At 42.9% G+C, this 21,976-nt stretch overlaps 1 protein-coding gene across 1 annotated transcript in view; it reads left to right on the plus strand.

Moving 5' to 3' along the window:
• Positions 1 to 21,976, plus strand: part of kalrna (kalirin RhoGEF kinase a) — a 989,478-nt gene that overhangs the window by 19,797 nt on the left and 947,705 nt on the right. The window contains exon 2 of the mRNA XM_070875649.1: positions 11,293 to 11,394. Coding sequence (XP_070731750.1) covers positions 11,293 to 11,394 — 102 coding nt within the window. The remainder of the gene's footprint in view (positions 1 to 11,292; positions 11,395 to 21,976) is intronic.

The raw sequence follows: 21,976 nt of genomic DNA on the forward strand, positions 1-21,976 counted from the left end.
TTGAACAGAACTTTTGCTTCAGTTGTTGCAGGTACATGGGTTAATGGTAGTGCATGAAACAGTTAGCTATATACATGAACACAAAACTATTACCGAGACTTTTGAGTTCAGCAAAAATGGGATTTTGCTGGCCCAATTAGTACGTCTGTCACAAACAATGAAAAGGCAAGATTTAGTGGGGTCAGGAAAGTGGTGTCATTGACAATCATCATCATAGGCAGTCCCTCGAAACGAGGATGACTTGCTTCCACGCCAAAAAAAAGGATGAGTTCACAGGTGTTTCAATGAAGAACCCGAACTACATCCTCAAGGGTGGAAGATGCCTGTGAGTGGATTTTTTTAATGTGGGGTGGCCGTTGGACACCAGCCACCACACGGGCTTGACAGAGCTATGTCTTGGTCCAGTGGCAAGGATTACCCAAGAAAACTGGCGACCTGCTCGGCTGCACGGACTTAGTGCGCACACATATCGCAGTGTGGGCTGGCCCGTGCTGCCCCTGGGCCCTCGGCTCTATTGTCATTAATTGACAATAATGGCACAGGGGAGACCTGTGGACTATGCTGCTCCCTTTGATGCTGCAGATGATATGACAAAGAAGGGTGGCTTTGTTTGGGAAAATGATCATCCTTTAATAAAAGCACAGGTGCAAGCTGCATAGAACAATATCACTGATCAAGTCCATGCAGTCAGCTGCTGCAAATGGAGAAGAAGCTTGCTGGTGCCAGAAGGAAAGTGGTGGTGAGTGTACTTCTCACTGTTGCACAAATTTCTTGTGGGGCTTATCATGGATGGCATGAACCGAAGACGGGAACATCAAACCTCTGGGACAAATTATCCACACCACTGTCCTGTCGCACACACACTTATATTGTATCAAAGCTACATGTACACCCCCCTTGCAGATGGCGATGATAGAAGAGTGTTAAAAAGGCAAGCCTGAAGGCTCTGTGCCTCAATGCGAGGAGTATTCGTAATAAGGTGGACAAATTGACTGTGCAGGCAGCTATTAACGAATCTGATATAATTGGGATTACGGAGACATGGCTCCAGGGTGACCAAGGCTGGGAACTCCACATCCAGGGGTATTCAACATTCAGGAAGGATAGACAGAAAGGAAACGGAGGTGGGATGGCGTTGCTGGTTAAAGAGGAAATTAACGCAATAGTAAGGAAGGACATGAGCTTGGATGATGTGAAATCTGTATGGGTGGAGCTGCGGAATACCAAAGGGCAGAAAACACTAATGGGAGTTGTGTACAGACCACCAAACAGTAGTAGTGAGGTTGGGGACAGCATCAAACAAGAAGTTAGGATGCGTGCAATAAAGATTCAGCAGTTATCATGCGTGACTTTACATATAGATTGGGCTAACCAAACTGGTAGCAATACGGTGAAGGAGGATTTCCTGGAGTGTATTAGGGATGGTTTTCTAGACCAATATGTTGAGGAACCAACTCGAGGGCTGACCATCCTATACTGGGTGATGTGTAATGAGAAAGGACTAATTAGCAATCTTGTTGTGCGAGGCCCCTTGGGGAAGAGTGACCATAATATGGTAGAATTCTTTATTAAGATGGAGAGTGACACAGTTAATTCAGAGGTTAGGGTCCTGAACTTAAGGAAAGGTAACTTCGATGGTATGAGATGTGAATTGGCTAGAATAGACTGGCGAATGATACTTAAAGAATTGACGGTGGATAGGCAATGACAGACATTTAAAGATCAGATGGATGAACTTCAACAATTGTACATCCCTGTCTGGAGTAAAAATAAAATGGTGAAGGTGGCTCAACCGTGGCTAACAAGGGAAATTAGGAATAATGTTAAATTCAAGGAAGAGGCATATAAATTGGTCAGAAAAAGCAGCAAACCTGCGAACTGGGAAAAATTTAGAATTCAGCAGAGGAGGACAAAGGGTTTAATTAGGAGGGGGAAAATAGAGTATGAGAGGAAACTTGCTGGGAACATAAAAACTGACTGCAAAAGATGAGGAGAAACTTCTTCACTCAGACAATTGTGAACCTGTGGAATTCTCTACCGCAGAGCCTTGTTGATGCCAGTTCGTTAGATATATTCAAGAGGGAGTTAGATATGGCCCTTACGGCTAAAGGGATCAAGGGATATGGAGAGAAAGCAGGAAAGGGTTACTGAGGTGAATGATCAGCCATGATCTTATTGAATGGTGGTGCAGGCTCGACGGGCCGAATGGCCTATTCCTGCACCTATTTTCTATGTTTCTAAGAGGCACAACTAACAGCTGCTCAAGCTTCCAGTTCAAAGTTCTTCTCTGCTGTTAGGGGATTTCTCTGGTTTCAGGAGACATGAATGTAGATGTTAGCTCTGGTCTCCTAACCCCCTTCCCCTGCATTATTTCTTCCAAAAAATGCAACCATAATTGTTTATTGCTCTTTAGCATAGCAGTGTGGCTGCTTCCTGAGTAATGTCCAATGATGTGCATTATATTTCTGTGGCCAGAACATTAATTGAGTCCAAATTGTTTCATTGAATGTAGGCCGAACTGAGGGGCCAACAATTGCTTTGATTTTATGTATGTATGGATTGAAAGAGCTTTGCCAATATCGTAGCCTGCTGTCAACTGCAGGGCAGAGAAGAAGTTGTATTTTGTTGCGAGGTGTTGAGGTGCACAGGATTTGTGGAGCAGAAAATTTCTACCATTGGGTGTGAAAAAAGGAGCAGGAATAAGAGGGGAAAATAAGAAAAAGAGTAGGAAGAGAGTAGTGAAGAATGGCATGAAAGAGTCTAGTGTAGGTTTCAGAGAGGTGGTTTGCAGTAAAGCATGTTGGGTACATTCAATGGTTAGTCACCCCTGTTTTTACATCACAACATGCCACCAAATAGAACCATTGGACTTGAAATGTGCAGCTGTAACCTTCAATGCCCTTATATATTGCATTCAGCAAAAAAAGTGCCATGTTTACAATTTGTCTTCACTTTTGGGGTTGAGATAGTTTTATACTTTGACCGCATTTTGCTAGTTTCACGTCTCACTGTGCCATGCATACACCCTGAGCTTAGTAGGTGGCCCCAGGTCTCAAGCCAATACCAGGTTTGATCTTGCTGCTGAGTTATGTGAAAAAGTGATCAGGTGTATCTTGCCAGTCAGTTTTTCTCTAATTCCTTCCCTTTGGGGAGGTGCCAGTACTCTGCCTGATGCCTCCCTTGAAGACATATTCAGATTGCAATATTGAGAACTCCATATTAAAGCCATATCTGGTGCCCCTACCCTACATCTGGGTGCAAGTCAGGCAGAGTGCCCCCGAAATGAACTTTACCTGCGAATGACCTGAATCAGTTGGTATTTGTAGGCCATTAGCATTGGCCCGAGGATCTAAAGACACAGGCCTGCCTTTTTTCTGGTAGGGACCTGCACCCAGAATCGGGCGTAGAAATTTAGCTGCTGCACCAGACCTGAGAGGCTTGCAGTATCAGTAATAGTACTGTCCAAAAGATTTTTAAAATAAAGATGCTGCTTACCTGTTTTGGCCTCCCTGAGCTTACTGCCGATGCCTCTCTGATCCACTCACCGGAGAGGAGTCAGGGGCAAAACCCTTTGCTGGAGAGCCTGCCTTCAGAATGTGGAGCTAAATAAAGCAGAATGCCCTATTTGGCATATTCCCTGTCTTATTTTCATAGCTGCCACATACTCTGCCCTCTCTCATGTAGATTGTCCAAATATCATTGGGCAATATAAAGATGGCAGAGACCCAGTTTGAATTGTCCATGAAAAGCAATAACTGTTAGATAAATAGCCTTAATATTAATATAATACGGCAACATACGTATGGACCATGAACATATTTGAATATAGAACTTGTTCTCTCTTGTTAATTTCTTTGACTCTGGCCTTTGATGCATCCCCCTCCCCACCACCACCAGCCCTCCCGCCCCGCCCCCAGCTTTCGCCATACTATTAGCAGCCATGCCTTCCGCCACCTCGGCCCAAATCTGCAATTTCCTACCTCATCCTACTGCCTCTCCACATCCCACCTCCTTTTGTTTCTTTAAGATTTTCCTTAATACCTATCACTTTGCCCCTCCTTCTTTGTCTTGGCCTACATATTTTGTTTGATTGTGCCTCTATGAAGCGCCAGGGATATTTTTGCTGTGTTAAAGGTGCTATATAAATGCAAGTTGTTGTTAAAAGCGAGGGAAGCCAATGAAATTATGAGTGACATAGTTGTGCATGTGGTCTCTTGTATGTAGGTTAAGTACCAAATCCAATGCTTATACATTAAATATTCTATAAATTTATCAAATGCAATATCAAATATTAAAGTGTTTGTGATTAAATGTAATTGAGTAAATTATGGAATCTGTTGAATAAGTATCTGCACTTCTCAGTCAGAGAATAGATTTTACTCTTTATGTGGCACCAGCAGTGAGTAAGTATAATGCTACGTGTCAAGCTATTGGATTCACTGATCTGTTGAATCCATTCATTGTGCATGCTCCAGTTTAATCAGGCAGACCTATCTCAAGTCTTGTCAATATCAATGCTGAGAATATCGGCTAATGAATGTATTTAACACTTAGGCTGAGCAAATCACGCCTTGCTAATATAAATCAACAGTGGAAAGTACTACACTTTCTAGTAAAATTCAAACGTTTGGGGCTAGATTTTTGGTTCTGATCATGGCGGTAATGGCGGCAGAAGGTAAAGTTTGCGCCGGGAAATGGTTTGCATCCTCAGCCACAAAATTCATCAGCTGGGCCCCGAGTATGGAGCAGAGTGCTGAGGGGCGCGCTTGGCCGACTGACCAACTGAAAATCCTGAGCTAAAAAGTTGGCCTCGCAGCACCCTAAGAGAGGCTTGTTTGAAGAAGAAACAATCTGCACAAAACACACAAAAAACATTCCCAATACCTTGACCACCCCACATTAGGTTAAATCGCAAAAATAAAAATAAACAAAATAATCACACTTACCTCATTCATTACTTACTTCACTCACCACTGCCGAGACAGCTCTGACCGCCTGGTTTTCCAAGCGTCCCACTAGGGTGCGCTAGAGGCTCAACATCAATTCAAAATCGAAGCGCAGTCAAAACCGGTGGGGTTCCACACCGGCTCGACGCTCCCGGGCATTGCTACTCAGCGCCCCCGCAAAACCGGCAACTAATTTCCCGGCGGGCGCTGCAAGCTGGCTGCCTGACTGGAAACCATTCCCGTCACCATTGCTGCCCCTCCGGGGCACTAACAGGGGCGGCAGAAGGTCAAAAATCCAGTCCCATGATATAACCATTTCTGTAGAGATGTTTCTGTTTAAATAAAATAGCCCGTGGTACATGATTCCTGGAACACAAACTGAGCAAAGGCTTTAAATTCTAACTCCGGTGATTCAGACACTTCGTATTTTCCAAGATGGCAGTTTTCAAAATTGGTTCAGTAAGTGGATACAGCACAAAGTGGAGGCAGTGTTCCCTATTGACAGGAAGTAGGGAAACTGTTCCATCAGGTGGTCACAAAGTACAGTTTATCAAACCTGACTGCCGGCAACAAGGCCTTTTGGATGTTGTTGAAGAACGGCAGACAGAGGGGCCGAAATTGCCCCCTCCTTAAGGTCGATTACCACCTCAAGGCCTTTCCAAACTTCCCGGTAGTCGGATGGCCCAACCTATCAGAAACTGCCCCTGGGCAGAGGGTGGCGGAACCGGGTATCTGCCCCGCCCGGCGTGCCCTCTCTGTCGGGCACGCACCGACCGCTTACTGCCATATGGCAACCTCTTTCTGCCCTGCGAGGGAAGTTCCCCTGAGGGAGCGGAGCCGCCGCCATTTCTTGGTGCCCCGACAGCTTTTCCTGGCGGGAAGCTGCCAGTGGCTGGATGGCGCATCTGCCCTTAAAGGGGAGGGCGCACCTCCACGGCTGCCATTTTATTTTAATTGTCAACCGACTCTGCAGTCGGCCCGACAATGGTGGCCACAAATAGCCCAGCACCCCCTCTTGGCTATCGTGCCGCTGGCCTGGCCAAAGCCCTCCAGTGGGCGCCACTAAAGTGGCTGCAGAGCTCGCAGCAGCCCTCCCCTTTAACTGAAGGGGAGGGACGTTGCTACGCATTAGTGCGACAGGGCACGTCCGTCCTGTTCGCGACCCACTTACGCCCCTCAGCTGCATGAAACACCACCGCAACAAAATCTCACATGAAAAGAGGGCAAGATCCCTCTATTCCCCGCTCCATGGATTCGGGCGGAGAATAATTTAATTCAAATTTTGCCCCTAGAAAGTCTCCAGGCTCAAAGATCATAGGGATAGAGGTATATCTACCTTTCCAGCCTCCTTTTCTATGCTGCTTGGAACCCTCAGACCTTCTGATCGAAGGAGCTTCTTGGTATCTCGGGGTATCCTTAATTCACATGAAAAAGAAAATGAAGTAGGAGGTCCTATTCGGCCCCTGCTGCTTTATTTCCATGAGAATGTTTTGCCTGTGCCTATTGCAGTCCCAGTTTTGCTCCTTTGGAAAAGGCCTAGGGCAACATAAAAGGGGTGGATGGTCATCTTTTTTCTTTCCATAGCATTTGGGAAATGAGCATTCCTAAATGGTGCAGAGAGCAAAACAGAGCCTTTATGCCTTTATACTTTTATGATGTGAGAATCTGTTTTTAGTTCCTGCTTATAATAAAATGAACATGCATATTCATCATTTGGTTGCAGTTACATTATTAGTTGAAAACAATGTAGTACAGATAGTACTATTTGTTCAATCTCTGCGGTTACTGTCAAAAATGATTAAAACTAAAGCTTACCCATATTGAATTTGACCTTATTATCAGCTGTCCAGAAGTTTACTGCCACACGACTGTGATTACTGTGGTCTTTTTCAGTTATTGTTCAGTTCTATTTAGGAAATGTCAGAATGTACCATTTAATGTAGGATGTGACCTTTACTCTATGCCCTATTAATTATTTTTCTTGACGTTTATTAAGTGATAATTTACAAAAGAACCACACTGTGGTATAGGGAGTAAAGAACAGTGTGGGGCTTTAGAGTTTATAGTAAAATGGGTTGCTTGTAACTATGGTCTTGGCATCTGCTTGGAGTTAATATGATAAGGTGGCTGTGGAAAGGTCGGCCCTGCTGGCTTTTCACAACTGGCAGTCTGTATTCTGCAGAGTATCATTGCCTCAGAACAATGCCACTAAAAACGTGTTTGTCAGATTGAACAATAGTTTGGGTGATGGACCGTCTATGGTCTTTCACTGACGGTAGTGTGTTCCATCAGGAAATAATACAGCAATGGCAGATGGCTAATTGGATATGATAAACCAGTAAGGCTGCAAGGATAGTAAAAGGGGCTTTAAGAGGATTACCTAATCATGGTAAAAATAAAGAAACGTTCTTGAAAAGCAGTTCACTTTATCTTGCTTGACAATTTGTCTTATTAGTGTGTGGTGTAGGGGGGGGGGGTTAGGAATTAAGTATTTACGTTAATTATATAATTGAAATTTTGGGAGTCCAATTTTTTTTTAAGTTTGCAAGTATCCAGTTTCTCTCTTTTCCCCCTTCCTGCCTTGTTATATATCACAAATACTCCATCCTGTCCTTTTTCGATCTCCCACTGCTGTTTTCTGGCATCAAGTCTTCTTTAGCCAGGCAGGCAGGCAAGCTGCTTTAAAATCTGATATTGGTTTAATAGGATTATAGAATGGGATTGGACACCTTTTATTCTACCCTCTTCTCTGTAGACATTAAAATGCTGCTAAATTCTGTTCAGTTAAAAGCTTCATTGTGTCTCTCATTGTTATAATGTATGAAACACCTTTAATATAAAATAGTAGATGGTGCAATAGAATTTTGTGCTGATATTAGTTACTTTTGCTTATGTGTTCAAGCTAACCCTTCATTAGCACATGTTGTTCATTGAAATGTCACATTCAACCCTTTGAGGATGAATGTACCCTTTTCTTTCCAAATAAAAGCGACAAGGCTCTAATTAATTTTAGAACACATTATTTATCTCTTCGAACACATAAATGAATTCTATCTTTGACAATAGATCAACAATTTGGGACAGTAATGTTCCATGATTGTAATACTCTGTTACAGGGCAACAGTCCTTCTTCATCGGCATCCTCCAAACACAATAAAATCTTAGCCTGCTTAGTTAAGAACATAAGAACATAAGAAATAGGTGCAGGAGTAGGCCATTTGGCCCCTTGAGCCTGCTCTGCCATTCAATAAGATCATGGCTGATCTGATCATGGACTCAACTCCACTTCTCTGCCCGCTCCCCATAACCCTTTACTCCCTTATCGCTCAAAAATCTGTCTATCTTACATATTAAACACCTTAAATATATTCAATGACCCAGCCTCCATAGCTCTCTGGGGCAGAGAATTCCACAGATTTACAACCCTCTGAGAGAAGAAATTCCTCCTCATCTCAGTTTTAAATGGGCGACCCCTTATTCTGAAACTATGCCCCTTAGTTCTAGATTCCCCATGAGTGGAAACATCTTCTCTGCATCTACCTTGTCGAGCCCCCTCATTATCTTATATGTTTTGATAAGATCACCTCTCATTCTTCTGAACTCCAATGAGTATAGGCCCATCCTTTCTTCATAAGTCAACCCCTTCATCTCAGGTTCTGGGAAAACCACATCATTTTACAATGTGTAAAATATGACTTTGTGATGCCAAGGACAAGCTCTGCTGCAAATGGTTTACTACTCCCATATCCTGTAAAGCCCTAGCACTTGAGCAATATCACTGGTCAAAAAGATTGGTCTTCCTCCTATTAATACTGTATTTTGCAATGTACTATTAGATACATTTTTCAGTCCTGTTGATAGCTTGCACATTTAATGAGTTTCCATAGCACAGTTCACATGTTTTCAGATTTGTTTTGAGACTGAGGGCATCAGCATCGTTTGAAACGGGCTGACATGTTTCAAAACATAAATATCACTGTTGTTCCTAATAAGATTTAAAGCATCAGTACTGATTGGTACCTGACTTGAAATCTAACTTTTGGGGGTAACCCTTTTCTCTTCAGCAGCACCACTATTGCCAAATTCCACACCATCAATGCCTTGGGGGTCAGCATTGACCAGAGGTTGAACTGGACCAGATATACCATTGCTGTTGGAAGTATTGTGAGGATGGCTGGGCATTCTTTTGTTGGAGATGGTCATTACCTGGCATTTAAATAGTGTAATTTGCTGGGTATCCTGTTTTTTGTGGACAGAACATACCTTGTGGGATAAATGCCAGTGTCACAATTATATTGGAACAGCTTGGCTAAGGAAGCAGGGAGCTCTGGTGCATCGGTCTTAGCCTATAGTCTTTGCTATGTTCAGTGCGCTCAGCTGCTTCTTAATGTCATGTGGAGTGAATTGAATTTGCTGGAAACTGGTATCTTTAATGGTGAGGATCTTGGGAGGAGGCAGAGTAGAATCTTCCACTTGGCACTTTTAGCTGAAAACACTTGCAAACACTTCAGCCTTGTCTCCTCTGTGAATACAATTTCTGTTAAAACCCTAACATTAAAACAAACTCTTTTCCTGAATATTTTCAATGGAAAAATGGTCATACGAGAGGTAACACCCTCCCATATGAACATTATGACTTGATCACAAAGACTATGCACTCCTCACCAGGTGCATCATCATGACTTCCAATGCTCCGAATCACCAGACACCATATGTTGTGTGGAAATCTGCCCAAGAGATGTGCAACCCCTGTAGCTGTCGCCTCTGATCCCTTGTACCAGTTTCGGTTCTGCATATAAAAACTGCACCACCTCCAATTCACCCCCAAACTTCCCTGGGCTGGGAAACTCCATGGATCACGTGGTTTGACACTTGCCACTATCCTGCCAAATCCAATAAACCCTATGCTTGAAATTGCTGTAGCCCATTGAGTTTCTTCAGCTGTTAGACCTCATGCAGTCTGGTCAGTGACTATAGCTGCCTATACTGAACCAATAAAGACAGTCCTGTGCTGTGTCACCCTGATCTCTTTCCTGAGCTACTTGGTTGTAACCCCATCGGTATCTAAATCATTCCGTATTAAAACATTGAATGCCATAGATGAATAAACTCCCACTTCTGTGATCCCTGCATAACCAAATATCCAACCGAAATCTGACTAAAGTCCCTGAAAGGGGCAACTTTGCCCTTTATATAATGGCAGTTCTTCACTGGTCTGCCATATATTGATGTGAAAAAGCAGCAAATGCCTCACAACCCCTTTACTTGCATCCTATTCACTGTAACCAGGTCACGATAAGGAGTCCACCTATCTACATCAGTGGTCATCGTATAACTGGCCATGTTATAACCTTATGAACTCACAGGGCCTCCTGGTTAGCAATGCTTTTTACCTCATAGGAAAAGATTGGAAAGAGCATGAAAGCCATGATCATTAGAGCTCAAGTAGATCACATTCAGCTCAGTAACTGCTGCTGCTATTAACCTTTGATAGAATATATAATTTTGGCATCAAGTGGAAGAGCTGATGGAGGTTTCTATTGAACTGAACCTGTCAGATAATGTTTTTCCCCACAATTTCTCATTTCTTAGCTTGTAAGAATTGATCAAACTTTTACTCTAGATCCTACATGGTAGCCTCAAGAACCAATTTTTATGAGGAATTCTCTTGCAACAATCTCTTAGGAACATAGGAACATGAGCAGGCCATTCAGCTTCTTGAGCCTCTTCTGTCATTTAATGAGATCATGACTGATCCGTATTCTAACTCCATTCACCCGCCTTGGCTCTATATCCCATAATACCCTTGGCTATTAAAAATCAATCAATCTCAGATTTAAAATGATTAATTGAGCTAGCATCGACTGCTTTTTGTGGGAGAGAGTTTCACACTTCTACCACCCTTTGTGTGAAGAAGTGTTTCCAAACCTCTCTCCTGAATGGCCTGGCTCTGATTTTGTTATATCCCTTTGTCCTAAACTCCCCCACCAGCGGATAAAGTTTCTCTCTATCTACCCTATCAATTACTTTCAAAATCCTAAAAACCTCAAACAAATCACCCCTTAACCTTCTATATTCCAGGAAATACAAGCCTAGTTTATGCACTCATTCCAAGGCCAATATATCTTTTCTAAGTTGCAGTGCCCAAAACTGTACACAGTACTCCAGATGAGGTCTAACCAGGGCTATGTATCGCTGTAGCAAAAATTCCTCCCTTTCAGATTCTAGCCCACTAGTTACAAAAGCTAACATTCCATTAGCCTTTTTGATTGTTTTTTGTACCTGACCGCTACATTTCTAGTGATCTGTGTACATGTATCTGTTATGTTGTTCACTCTTATCACAGACACCCCTGGCGAAATAGAAAGCCCAGCTTTCGGGATATCTGGATCCAGAGCAATTGGATATTGGAACAGTTCACCTAGGACAGGCACTGCTGGAAATAAGGGTATGTTAGCAATAGTTTTATCTTGCAGAGTTAGTGACCTATAGATCCTTGTTGTTGATGATTTATATTTGATTCAGCATTTGGATTAGACAGTCATTAGGACACACCTGAAATGTATAGCTGCTGCTTCTTAATTTCATTTGAATCAAGAAATTGCTATGTCTTCATTTTATCCACCAATATATCATCAGACGTGGAGAATCACTTTCACTATGAGGATATTGTACATCCCTAAGTTACTACATTACTTGTACCAAGTAGTTAATTATTTCTATGGACCAAAGATCCAAAACAAACCAATGATCCAAGTAGCAGATAGCTAAGTGAATGATAGATTGTATTCTACACTACTATCACTTTATCATGAAGAAATCCAGAGGTCAGATTAAATGTTGTTTTACCCATTCTATGGTAGCTGCTTCGGCATCTCTCAATCAGATGCCAATTGATATTATTTGCAAGGCAGTCTCATCAAGTACTGTACTGTATTTCACAAGCGTTACCAAGTGTGACTGTCTAGATTTGACTGCTGTGTGCATTAATGTCTTTGCAGCTGCTGTTTTGACTCCTCTGCAAGATCGCCACCGTCATTAATTGTAACACCTTTGGTATGTGACGAATGTTAAATGAAAAAGAAAGATAGATTACTTATTATGTAGAGACATTTGCATTCTTCCAATCATACGCATCTTCCACACGTGTGTAGCGGATGCATACTATTTGAAGAATGAAGAAGACTCCAGATGGCAGGAAATCCTTCTTTAATTAAACAGGATATACTCAGATTGAAGAATATAGCTTTACCAGTATCTTGATTAGTTTGCTAAAATAATGCAATAGAAGAAAAAGCTTGCTTTATATAGCACCTTACACATCTTCAATACCAAAGCACTTTCCAGCCAATGGATTACATTTTTTGAAGTGTAGTTATTGCATAGTCAAACACAATTGCCAATTTGTGTGCAGCAAGGACACACAAACAGCAAATTAGATATTTGACTTGTTAATCAATCTTGATGGAGAGATAAATGTTAGCCACGAGAACTGCCTCTCTTCAGTTTGTGTCATGGGATCTTTTATATCACTTGAACAAGTAGACAGACCCTCAATTTATCATATCATCTGAAAGATGCCACCTCCTTCAACACTCCTTCAGTACTGCACTGAACTGTCAGCCAAGATGATGTCCCAAAGTTCTTGAACCTAAACCTTCAGGATCTGGGGCAAGCACATTACCGCTGAACCAAAGTGATACTTGCGGCCAGTTAAACTTAGGAACATAAGAGCATAGGATCAAGAGTCAGAGATTTAGTCCCTCGGGCCTGTTCCGCCATTCAATGAGAATATTAGGAAGACTGAAGCCATCATCTTTGGCGTCCCACCACAAACATTACATCCTCAGCACTGATTCCATCCCGCTCCCTGGCCAGTGCGTCAGGTTTAAGCAGACTGTTTGTAGTCGCAGCATCCTATTTGACCCCGAGCTGAGCTTCTGATCCTATATGCTCTCCATCACAAAGACTGCCTACTTCCACCTCCATAACATCACCCATCTCCATCCCTGTCACAGCACATCTGTCACCAAAACCTTCATCCAGGCATTTGTCACCACTAAACTTGACTATTCTAATGCTGTCCTGACTAGCCTCCCATCCTCCACCCTCCATAAACTACAGCTAATTGAAATCTCTGGTGCCTGCATCCTATCCCGCCCCATCTCCCCTGTGCACGCCGACCTACATTGGCACCTGGTCCCGCAATGCCTCAAATTTAAATTCTCATTTTCACCTTCAAATCTTTTCATCGCTTTGTCTCTCCAAATCTCTGTAACCTTCTCCAGCCTTATAACCCTCCAAGAAATCAGCAGTCCTCCAACTCTAGCCTTATGCACATCTTCCATTTCCTTTGCATTACCATTGGCGGTTATGCCTTCATTCTTCTAAGCTTTGGAATTCCCTCCCTAAAGCCCTCTGCCTTTCCTCCTTGTTCTCCTCCTTTAAATATCTCCTTAAAACCCACCTCTTTGACCAAGCTTTTAGTTACCCCTCTTAATGTGTCCTTGTCGATTTTTGTCTGATTATGTTTCTGTGAAGCGCCGCGTGACATCTTTTCTACATTAAAGGTATTGTATAAATCCAAGTTGTTATGTTTTTAATTACCCTCAGTTAGGGACAGAGAGGTCAAGTCATTGGACTAACTGAGAACAACCTACTATGGAAATGGTGTTTAAAGTGCTCCTATTTCAACCACTAGGGAAGGCTTGTACTGTAGCAGATGTTACTTTTCCTACAGCACACATGCAGTCTTCATATTTTAATTTTAATCTTTTTCACAGTATTTCAAAAAATAAATAAATTATATATTGCTCAATAGGTTGAGAACAGAATGATGGAACTGTGACCTTGAGTGAGTTATTGTGCACCCTTCTGTAAACCAATTTGGTAACTTTTCTCATTGAAAACCTTACCCTGGTGATACTTTTAAGTAAGATAAATAAATGTAAGTACGTTGAACAAAATGTGACTCCTACAATTTGCTGAAAGTATCTTTCCTTTGTTTGAAACATTTTCAACTGCTGCAGCATTTGGATGAGTGGTGTAACGGAAGAAACATCTATTTCACAATCCTGAAAGTATTGGTATAATTTTCACAATAACATGAGATTTAAAAGTGCTAGGCTCCTGTGAAGAATGAAAAGGTTTTGGGTATGCTATTTCTCAGTAAAATAAATTAACAGAAAAAAAGTGACAACAGTTTTCAAAAAGAAAGGCTGAAAGAGACAACATACAGTCCTGGAGCAGTTTCCAGAGTAATTGATTCCCCATGACGCAACATTTTATGAATTTTAAGTACCTCCTTGCACTACTATATCACCTTTAGAACAATAGATTTACAGTTAGCAAACTGTAAACTGTGAGGCCTGGTGGATTAGTACTTTGATATACCAATATCCTACACTGTAAAATGCTAGATTGTGGATTTAAACCTTGAGATTATCCAAATGACAATTTTCTGATCCGAGTTGAGCCATCAACAAGAAGTACGATGTATGGACCAGGCAGTTCGCTGGAAAGAGGGAGGGAATATTCTACAAAAATAGGTTCCCCATCTATTTTCTCATCAGAAGATTGGGGAATGGCACAGTGACTCCAAAAGAGGGGAAGCAAAATGAAAAAAGACAAGAAGCAGAAACAAAAATAATTCTAACCTTCTTTCACTATCACTAAAATAATCTCTACCTCATGGGTAGCCTTGTTTTCAAACTATTTCATGCATACTTAATATTTAAAACACCCGTTTAATTGGTAAATCTAATTTTTAACACAGTACGTCAGGTAATGACAATAATCAGGTGGTGGAACCAGTGACATCTTGAGACCACATTCTTGGAAATTTCTGGTGACCAAGGACTATGATCAATTGGAATCTTTGATTTTTTTTTTGGTGGAAGAGAGGGTCACAAATTTTATCAAAAGGTCATTAACTGTTTAGCAAGCCCATCTCTGCTTAAGTCAATGATAAAAACAACTTTCAGCACGATGGAAGCAGAATCCACCTTGTGTCAAACAGAAAAAGGTCCTTTTAAAAAAAAACTTAGCTTGCTGTGTGAGTTTTTAAATAAGGTTTATTTGTATTTGAACCAAGGGAAACATTACGCTGTCTAGGGACATTCACATCTCCAGAGAGGGCTATCTCGCCTAGCTAATTTCCCACAGTAAGGACGGTTGTCTCAGTACATAAATCAAACCTATTAGAAGTGATCTCATGTTGTTGAAATGTTAATGGCATACAGACTTACGGTGCCTATTGGACATTTAAGGCAAGCCATCTATTTGACGGCAGGCAAGCTATTTAATATATAAGTCAGGTGACAAAAGCAAACCATATCTCCAAATTGTCAGAGGTTTGCTTGTTCATATCCTATCTACTTGAATGATGGAATTGGTTAATAATGCAATTAGCCTCCTAATGGAAAACAACTTGTTTGAGCTGGTGTATCAATCCCTGGTTTGGGATGGTTTAAGTGCTGCTAGTTTTCTTTGTTTTCCAGTTCCATGGTCACTTGCATGTTTCCATGCAGTGGTGATGGCATAAGCTCCATGAAGTGACCACATTAGATTCACCAGCTACACAGCTAAACGATTCTGTTACTTTGGTTTTGAACAGTTTAAGTATTGTGTACATCAAATATTGTATTGCTAGTTACTGGCTGTATAGTCATATTCCTATCTCATTCATGATATCCTTAAGAATTTCAGGTAAGAGATGCAATCTGCTTATGTAAACTGTCTTGTTATTGTGGGGCCAAGAGTGATGGGAGACAGCACACATTGTATCAATAGAAATCAAACTAAACTACAATATCCAGCGGATACTGGAAATCTGAAATAGAAACGGCAAATCTGTGGAGAGAGAAACAGAGTTAGCATTTCAGGCCAGTGACATTTTGTCAGAACTGGAACATGTTACAGATGTAGCAGGATTTAAGCAAGCACAGGGGTGAGAAGGAAGGAAAGAAAGAAAAAAAGGGGAAGTAAGTGATAGAGTGGGTGGAAGGAATGATTAAATGAACAGTAGAATTATTACCAGCACCTGCTATCCAAAAATTGCGAGCAGTGGTTATGATCAGAAATTGTTGAACTCGATGTCAAGTCCGAAAGGCTGTAAAGTGCCTAATCAAAAGGCACTTTGTTCCTCGAGCTTCCGTTGTTCTTCATTGGAACAGTGTAGGAAGTCGAGGTCGGAGTGGGATTGGAGCGGAGAATTAAAGTCGCGAGCGACCGGAAGCTCAGGCTCATACCTGTGGATGACTAGAAGGCATGATCTTAGGATAAGGGGCCGCCCATTTAGAACTGAGATGAGAAGAAATTTCTTCTCTCAGAGGGTTGCGAATCTGTGGAATTCGCTGCCTCAGAGAGCTGTGGAGGCTGGGACATTAAATAAATTTAAGACAGAAATAGACAGTTTTTTACGGCCTGCTCCTCTCCTATTTCTTATGTTCTTATGTTCTTATGATTTAATGGAGGTGTTCAGCAAAGTGATCATCCAATCTACGTTTGGTCTCCCCAATGTAGAAGAGACCGCATCGTGAGACGTGAATACAGTATACTAAATTGAAAGAAGTACAAGTAAATCGCTGTTTCACTTGGAAGGATTGTTTGGGGCCCTGGGAAGGGAAAAGGTGAAAGGGCAACTGTTGCACCTCCTGCACTTTTATGGGAAGGTGCCATGGGAAGGGACGAGGGTGTCAGGGTGATGGAAGAGTGGAACAGGGTGTTGCGGAGGAAATGGTCCCTTCAGAATGCTGAAAGGGGAGGGGAAGATTTGTTTGGTGGTGGTATCATGCAAGAGGTGGCGGAAATGTCAGAGGATGATCCTTTGAATGTGCAGACTAGTGGAAGGCGAGGACAAGGGGAACCCTATCGTGGTTCTGGGAGGAAGCGGGAATTGGGACAGACACAGTCGTGTGGGCCCTGTCAACCACGGTGGAGGGGACCCGTCAGTTGAGGAAAAAGCAAGCCATATCGGAAGCACTGATGTGGAAGGCGGCATCCTCAAAACAGATGCGCCAGAAATGGAGAAACTGGGAGAGTGGAATACTTCCTTACAGGAAGTAGAAATGGGAGTCAGTGGACTTACAATAAACATTGGTTGACAGCCTATCCCCAGAAATGGTTATAGAGAAGTTGAGGAAGGGCAGAGTCGGGGATGGACCATGTGAAGGCGAGAAAGGGGTGATAATTTGAAGCAAAGTTGATGAAATTTTCCAGTTTGGGAGGAAGATCAGGAAGTAACACCAATAGTCATCAATGTACCGGAAAAAGATGCAAGGGAGGGGATCTGAGTAGGACGGGACCAAAGAATTTTCCATGTATCCCACAAAAGGCAGGCATAGACAGGACCCATATGGGTTCCCGTAGCGACACATTTTATTTGGACGAAGTAAGAGGAGTCAAAGGAGAAGTTATGCAATGTAAGAACAAGTTCAGCCAGGTGGAGGAGGCTGGTGGTGGATGATCACTGTTCAATGAAGAAGTGGCGCGCCCTCAGACCATCCTGGTAGGGGTGGAGGTGTAGAGGGACTGGACGTCCATATTGAAAAGGAGACGGTTAGGGCCAGAAAACTGTTAAAGTGGCGGACGGCATCAGAAGAGTAGGTCGGAAGAGACTGGACAACCTATATAGCCTTGCAGGATCTGTATGCTGCAATACATTCAAACAACTACGTATGGCTCTCACAGCAGTTGTCGTGTCTAAAAATTAGGTATCAGAAATGGATGAAGTAGATTGGGTACTTTATCTAAATACCTTTTGTGATTTTGCTAATTTCTCAACTACCTAGTGTTAAATTCCTAGGCACAATTTGGTTTCCACGCTCAGATGTCTTAAGTACTAATGGACTGCCACTAGTGAAATTAGTGCATCAGTAAATAAAGCAGGTACCTAATTTAACAAATAATCTTCGAGGCTTCATTATTCAATTGTGATAAAATAAAATCTTGCATGACACTTATTTGACTCATAATGCTTATATAAGATTTTGCTGCACATAACATTCACAGAATTTTTTTCCCCCACTGTGATTTTCCTTAGAACATAAGAACATAAGAAATAGGAGCAGGAATAGGCCATTTGGCCCCTCAAGCCTGCTCCGTCATTCAGTAAGATCATGACTGATCTGATTTTGGCCTCAACTTCATTTTCCTGCCCGCTCCCCATAACCCTTGACTCCCCAATAATTCAAAAATCTGTCTATCTCCACCTTAAATATATTCAGTGACCCAGCCTCCACAGCTCTCAGGGGCAGAGAATTCCAAAGATTCACGGCCATCTGAGAGAAGAAATTCCTCCTCATCTCCGTTTTAAATGGGCGACCCCTTATTCTGAAACTTTGCCCCCTAGTTCTAGATTCCCCCATGAAGGGAAACATCCTCTCTGTATCTACCCTGTCAAGCCCCCTCAGAATCTTATATTTCTCAATAAGATCACCTCTCGTTCTTCTAAATTCTTCATTTAAAACTGAGATGAGGAGGAATTTCTTCTCTCAGAGGGTTGTAAATCTGTGGAATTCTTTACCCCAGAGAGCTGTGGAGGCTGGGTCATTGAATATATTTAAGGCGGAGATAGACAGATTTATGAGTGATAAGGGAGTAAAGGGTTATGGGGAGCGGGCAGGGAATTGGAGCCGAGTCCATGATCAGATCAGCCAAATTACCTACTCCTGCTCCTATTTCTTATGTTCTTATGTTCTAAACTTCAATGAATATAGGCCCTACCTGCTCAACCGATCTTCATAAGTCAACCCCCTCATCCCCGGAATCAATCTAGTGAACCTTCTCTGAACTGCCTCCAATGCAAGTATATCCCTCTTTAAATAAGGAGACCAAAACTGTACACAGTTCTCCAGGTGTGGTCTCACCAGCACCCTGTACACTTGTGACTCAGCACTGTCGCCCAAATGATTCTTGGAAAGTATCAAGATGTAGCAATGTAAGGCGGATCACATTGTTCCAAGGCATATTATAAAAGAGACTGCACTCTACTAAATGCCACAACTGATCACAGGCAGTGTTGAATACAAGATGAACAATGACAGTCCATCCCTCACAAGCATAAATGCAATTGGACTACCCTGCAGAAGTACCATTAACCCCCAATCTAAGCTGACAGCACTGCACAACAGAGCAGTCCAGACCCTCTTACATCAGCCTGGACTGCTATCTCTGCAAAGCACAAGTATTAAAATAATTTCTCCATGAAATTAAATTAGTACTATACTCTGTGACAGATAAGATCAGAGCAGGACTTGAGGCTACAGAAGGTAAGGAATGAAAAATAAAGGAGTTTCTCTCCCCTACCCTAATGACTGAAACTTGATGCTGCTGCAAGGTACTGTCCTACAATGCCGGTTACCTAGTGCTTCTTACTGCACAGACTTTACCTGCTTGAATTATGCTTAGGGGTTGTTCTTTGAGCAGCTATTGGTGGACATAGGACATCTACCAATAGCAGTGTAGAGTGTAGTTCTGGACTATAGTGACACACAGGCACAAACCGCCAATATAAAGTACTTTTCTCCGGGGTTTCTAGCAGCAGTCTCCGAAAGATCGATCCTCAGTTCCAGCAGACACCCAACCAATCTGGAAGAGTTGGCAAAGCTACTCTCATATTAGAGATCATGCTTGACATTTTGTGCCAAACCTGACTTTGAATGAATTTGGAACTGGTGGAAACAAAAGGTAAGTTAAGATTTCAGTACACTTGATATATTTTGAATGAGCAAACAGAAATGAGGATAAAAATCATTTTGGACAAAGCAAGTAAATAAAATTTGTATTGGTGTCATTAACTAGATGAATGTGCAACATGTAATGCAGACTCAACTTGAATTGTATAATTGAAGTCATTATCTCACATGGTTATCTGTTTTCTTTAAGACTATGTTACTGATATTAGAGGTCAGTACAACTTTCTGCATTTGTGGACAGTTGTGAAACACTGCCTAGGCAGGCCTGCAGGAAAGGACACTGCAGCGTTTAATACACTTCAGCTGCAAAATGATTTGTAGCAGTACCATTATTAGGCTTGGCACTTTCTTGTTTTATTATTTGTTAAATCAATGGCTGTTTTGTCCTTCTGATTTTGAGTTGCATTTGGCAGAAATCCTATTAGTCTTGGCGTTTTTCCCTCTTATTTAGGGTCTTTGCACTTGGTATTGAATTTCTCACTATCTAAAGAATCCTTAACAAAATATAAACCAAGTTTTCTGGTTGTATGGGATCATATTAGACTTACTGTAGTATCTGAACTGAATGAGCTGTGCCAAATTAGCATTAGAAATAGCTGCTTTTTGATAGCAAAATGTGGAAATAGACCATTACTGCATTGGAACAGAAACTATTAGTAACAGTATTAAAAGCTGAAGCCTCCTGAATTTGCAAACTACTGGCTCTCCCTGGCCTCAATGGGAGCATGCGGTTACTGACCGGGAGCGCAGCATTTAGCGCCCCGACCGAAAATTCATTAGAGGCTCACTGGGGGCACAAACCAGTAGCGCCTGGCTGCTGACCATCAGTGCAATCCTGATGTCAGTCCTGGTACAACGCCCACGCTTGCGCCCCGTCAGAAAATGAGGTGCGTCCACTTCATTTAGCAGCTGGCAAGAACAACATCTGGAAAAACAGTCGGTACAGGGCTGCAGAGTGCTAACTGGTGGCTACTTAACGGGGCCGCCACGCTGCCCATAGCCGCCGCTTGCCGCTCCTTTTATGCCTGCGAGAGACCATCAGCGGCAGGTCGGGGCCATAAAAGGAGCGGCGGCCATGGGCAGCATGGTAGCATACCACTGCAAGGTACAGCGTGAGCTGATGCAGGAGGGCGACGGCAGTGAAGAGGGACGTAATGAAGGTCCAGGTCAGTGATTGGAGCATGGGCAGGTACAGCAGGAGCGGCGAGGTCAGGGCGAAGGAGCGACGAGAGATTGCAGAGGGACGTGATCGGGGCCCAGGAGAGGTGCGAGTTCGGGGCCAGAAGAGGCGTGGGCCCAGGGGCAGCATGGACCAGCCCACACTGCGATATGTGTGTGCACTAGGCCCGTGCAGCAGAGCAGGTCTCCAGTCGTCTTGGTTAATCCTTGCCACTAGACCAAGATCTATCTCTGTTAAGCCCGTGTGGTGGCTGGTGTGCAACGGCCACCAAACGTTAAAAAATCCATGCACGCGCATCTTCCACCCTACACTATGTAGTTCAGGACCTGGAACATTAGGTCCTTCATTGAAACACTTGTGAACTCACCCTTTTTTGGTGTGGAAGCAAGTCATCCTCGTTTCGAGGGACTGCCTATGATAATGATGACTTAAAGGGATAAGGATGTGCTTCTGTCGGAGGTCAGTCAGTGCAACATTTACACACAGCACAGTGGTGAGCCCCCAAGTTTGCAGTGGCAGACAGACATACCAGTTGAGATTGAGAGAAACTTATTTCTAAAATTTTAATGGGGGCATTACTAGTTCGCCAGCGTTGCATTCTACATCGTCGTGAAGAGAGAAGAGCTGTTGACCACGTCGGCGGCCAAAGGAATGAGAGCCCCTAGACGTCGTGGAAGGAGGCTTTACCCACCATGGCTTTACCAGTGGCAACATTCATATCTGGACCTTTCCAAGGAGCAGTGTATTAGAAGGCTGCGCTTCCGAAATGAGGTCATTGCAGAGATATGCCATCTCCTGCAGGAAAACCTGCAACCTCACATCGGCACCAGGATTGCGCTGCCCATTGCAGTGAAGGTCACAGTGGCACTCACCTTCTATGCCTCTGGCTCCTTCCGGGCTGCATCAAGGGCATGCGCAGCGTTTCACAATTAGCAGCACATCGCTGCATCCACGATGTCACACAGACTTTCTACACATGCAGAATGGACATCATTGCCTTCCTGATGACCAGGGAAAAACAGGATGATCACACATGTGGCTTTGCCAGGAGGGTGCAAGGAGCAATTGACTGCATGCAGTCTTGCACGTGGCTTTGCGAGCACCATTCTAGAATGCAGTGGTCTTCAGAAACAGAAAGGGATACCACACCCTAA

This window comes from Pristiophorus japonicus, chromosome 3 (assembly GCF_044704955.1).
Source record: "Pristiophorus japonicus isolate sPriJap1 chromosome 3, sPriJap1.hap1, whole genome shotgun sequence".
NCBI lineage: Eukaryota > Metazoa > Chordata > Chondrichthyes > Pristiophoridae > Pristiophorus > Pristiophorus japonicus.